Raw genomic sequence first — 4,104 nt, 5'->3', positions numbered from 1 at the left:
GTGCTATTAATCCTGTCCCTGAAGCATGACTGAAGGAAGCTCTCTAGACACAAAGGGAGGCACAGCAGGAGAGGCTGAAACTTTCAGAAGGGTCAAAAGAACACCGGATTGGGTAAAAATGGCTGTGGCCACAGTAGACTATTCTCCCATGTGTGTCTTCAGTCATATTTGATTGTTGGAGCAGTAGTTCCAACACCGCCTGGTGATGCCCTTCAGGCACAGAGGGGACAAGATGGCTGCTCTAGAAGTAAGGAGCATGAAGGGTCCTACACATCACCGAGTGGCCAACCATCCATACCTGTAGATCGTGGCACGTCATAAACACACGCATGCATACAGTGGCACCCCTAGGGAGCCCACGCCAAGCAGTACATTCAGAGACACATACATACATCAGAACAGGATCCTGAAAAGTAGCCAAGTAACTCACAGGAAGGTAGGAAAAGAGAACCAGGAATGAGAAATGGAAGAAACAAGCAGAGAGTAATAAAATGGCAGCTGTAAGATGTGACGCGTCAGTAACCTTGAGTGTAAATAGCTTAAATACAGAAAAGAGATGAAGTGGATGAAGCAAAGACACAGTTCTATGCTTCTTCACCACCCACATGTCTACTTCCACATAAGTTGGAAGTGACAAGACAGAAAAAACCAATCTTGTCATCACAAAGGCATACAAGCACATGCAGCTTCAGTGTGATGGGCTGCCTTCATCCAGGCTGAATGTCTTGAGTAGACTCCGTTCTTTCTTTTTCCTTCTTGCCTCTCCTTCCTCCTCCCTCATGCACCACCTCCTGTTCCCTCCTTCTCCCACAAGCCTGCTACAACCCATGGTGTGGACCCTTCTTTCTTTCCTCCCTATGCTTACTACCACCCAGAACAAGCGTTCATGTCTGCATGTACATACAAACGTGCCTGGACTTACACAGACAAGAAAGTGGCATTGTTTTCTTTACCAAAAAAGGGAGAGTGGGATCATTTTAAAGACTTCTCTGGATTTTCCATTTCTGCCCCAATACTGTTTCGGGAGAATTCCACCCAGTCAATGTGGGACTTTCCCTTTCTGCATAATCTACTCAGCCGTTATTTCTTTGATGGCCATTAACTGTTTCCAGCATTTTCCCCCAAACAATGAGGCAATGAACACCCTTGAAAGGAAAGACAGAAGAATCACAGTTGTTAGCCTAGAGAGCCCTAAGCACAAGGTAACGTCTGCTCCTGCTGTCCGCATCTACCATGGATAACAACCCCACCCTGTTTCACGAAGACAAGTAGAGGGACAGCCCTACTGTGCTAGGTAAGACCCACCCCATGAGGGTTTGCTGAGCCCTCAGAATAAGGTGCCACCCACTCATCCCCACCCTCCCTACTGACTGTCAGACTCACCCAGAACCCTCTGCCAGGCACAGTGGCTCATGCTTGCAATTCCAGCATTTTGAGAGGCCAAGACAGGAGGATTGCTTGAGCCTAAGAGTTTGACACCAGTCTGGGAAACATAGTGAAGTCTTGTCTCTACTACTACTACTACTACTACTAATAATAATAATAATAAATGAACCGGGCATGGTGACATGTCCCTGTTGTCCCAGCTTCTCGGGATGCTGAGATGGATGGATTGCCTGAGCCCAGGAGGTCGAGGCTGCTGTGAGCCATGATTGTCATGATTATGCCACTGTACCCTAGCCTGGACAGAGTGAGACCACGACTCAAAAAAAAAAAAAAAAAAAAGGCAGACTCCAGGGCCTACCACCCTGAGGCCTGGGGCTGTTCTGAGTTCAGTAGGAAATCTCAGGTACAGCCTGGACTCAGAGGCCAGGACTTTCTCAGGAGACAGTAGGGGAGAGGATGTGGACAGAGCCTCTTAAAAGTTCCCCACCAGGGGCAGAAATTACCCTGCAGCCGCCAAGGACAAGCCGAGCTCAACAGGACTAACATGGCCCTCTTTACTGACCCTCCTCCACAAGCCCAGGGCCAGCAGGCTCCCTGCCCCGTGCATGACCCCTCAGAAGCATCTTCTCTGGACCACGGCCGTCCCAAACTCCTTGAAGTCGGCGGTGGTGACCCACATCTGCTTGAAGCTGCTCAGGGAGGTGACGATGGAGGCCCCGATCCACGTGGAAAACCAGCGGTCAGGGGGCGCTGTGATCTTGAGGGGGGTGCCCTTGGAGGCCAGCTGCTCCAGCTCCCGGAGGAGACGGTCGTCTAGGCCGTAGAACAGTGTGGTGCCCCCAGACAGCACAATCTCCCCGAACAGCACTTTCTGGATGTCAGCATCGCACTTGGTGATGCTGTTCCAGACCATCTTGGCGAGCCCGGGGTCCTGGATGCCCAGTTGCTCAGGCATGAACAGGGCCTCAGGCGCCTGGTGCAGCGGGTCCCCGATGCTGATGATCTGCCCGTCAGGCAGTTTGTACTCTCTCAGCACCTCCTCCGGCCTCCGTGACAGTTCCTTCTCCGGATCCAGGGCCACGTAGCACAGCCTCTCCTTGATGTCATCCACCAGGGCCTTGTCCGGCAGGCACGGGAAGGTGCGCCCGCTGGCCAGGATCAGCTGGGTGAGGAGCTCCGTGACGTCCCTGCCAGCCACGTAGAGCTTGGCCACTGCATGGGGCAGGGAGTAGCCCTCGAAGATGGGGACGGTGCAGGTGACCCCGTCTCCACTGTCCACCACCAGGCCTGTGACACAGGCTGAGGCATAGAGGGCCAGCACTGCCTGGTCTGACAGGTAGAAGGCTGGCACGTTGAAGCTCTCAAACATGACCTCTGCCATCCTCTCACGGCTCTCTCTGGGGTTCAGGGCAGGCTCTGTCATGAGCACCGGCTGGTCACTGGGCTTCACACCCAACTCCCACTCAAAGAGATGCTTCCAGAGCCTCTCCATGTCATCCCATTGCGTGATCAGGCCCCGCTCGATAGGATGACACAGCTGCAAGACCTCGTACTTGTACAGAGCCTCCTCCCCCACGAAGTATTTTTTTTGGTTGGTGCCCGCCGAGGGCATCTTGAACTTGGGGTGCCCCACGACGGAGCTGATGATGTGTCGGGGCCCGATCTCCCCGGACAGGCCCGCCTTGCAGAGCCCTGAGCCGTTGTCGAAAATCACAGCCGGAGAATCCAACGCGTGTGGATTGAGCATGTCTAGGGCATTCTCTTCTGAGCTTCACCAAAATAAACACCAACTCTCTCCGGCTACTTTGCCACGCAACAGAGGACCCCCCGGTTCTCAGGGCTTGGAGGTGGGGCTAGCACGATGCCCCAGAGTCCTCCATCCTCAGTTGCGCTCTCCTCCCAGGGCGGGGCCCGCAGAGGCCTCTTCAGGGACCAGATCTTAGGTCACAATCTAGCCTAGGCAACAATTGTTCCTGGCATCAGACCCATGGGGGCGGGGCTCCATGTCCCCTGCAGGGTGAGATGCCCCCGGAGGAACCCCCCTGTGAGGACCCATCCCAGGGGGACTGCAACACATGGTGGGCACCCAGACTTGCCCCAGGGGGACCCTCACAGCACACGGCAGGCACCCAGACCCACACTAGGGGGATCTGCTTGGTCATCAGCTTGGGGAGACAGTGAGAGGGGGTGGTGCCTGGGAGCCAGGTCCGTGTCTCCTCCTAAAGGGTGAGGATGGCCTGGAGGACATGGGTCTAGGTGGAAGTTCTCCCTCGCTTTTTGTGACCCAAACCACCCTCCAGTCTACTCTGTGCCCCATTCGGAAAGTTCTCCCAGAGGGTGGCCTCCTGGGGTCATGTCCACTCCTGCTGGTGGATTCCTCTGCATGTCCCGCTGATCCTCTGACCCACCAGAAGACCTGTGGTATAGACATGTGTGACACATGTGTGACATAGATGCTTATAGATGTGCAATATAGATGTGTGGTATAAGTGTGTGGTGTAGATTTGAGCTGTTGATGTGTGGTGTAGATGTGGGTTGGCAACATGTGGCTCTCTGGGCATACAGGTGAGAGATAATAAAAATGTGACAACTGTTGGAGGTTTTTCCTTAAAAAGAAAAGAACAACCCTAGAAGGAAACCAGAATCGAGAAACCATGCCGGGAGGTGTGGGTGGAGGGGCGGTCTGCGGGCATGGCCTGGGGTGTGGGGGCCGGGTCT

General features: G+C 54.1%; 1 protein-coding gene across 1 annotated transcript; it reads right to left on the bottom strand.

Moving 5' to 3' along the window:
* Window positions 1–1,999: 1,999 nt before the first annotated feature.
* LOC103265898 (actin-related protein T2) lies at window positions 2,000–3,133 on the bottom strand. The gene has a single exon (XM_008063545.1). It carries the CDS (start codon window positions 3,131–3,133, stop codon window positions 2,000–2,002), a length of 1,134 nt encoding a protein of 377 aa, XP_008061736.1.
* Between the last annotated feature and the right edge of the window lie 971 nt (window positions 3,134–4,104).

This window comes from Carlito syrichta, unplaced genomic scaffold (assembly GCF_000164805.1).
Source record: "Carlito syrichta isolate Samal-C Ts95f unplaced genomic scaffold, Tarsius_syrichta-2.0.1 Scaffold99334, whole genome shotgun sequence".
Classification (NCBI taxonomy): domain Eukaryota; kingdom Metazoa; phylum Chordata; class Mammalia; order Primates; family Tarsiidae; genus Carlito; species Carlito syrichta.
This window is presented reverse-complemented; position numbering and strand designations above follow the sequence as displayed.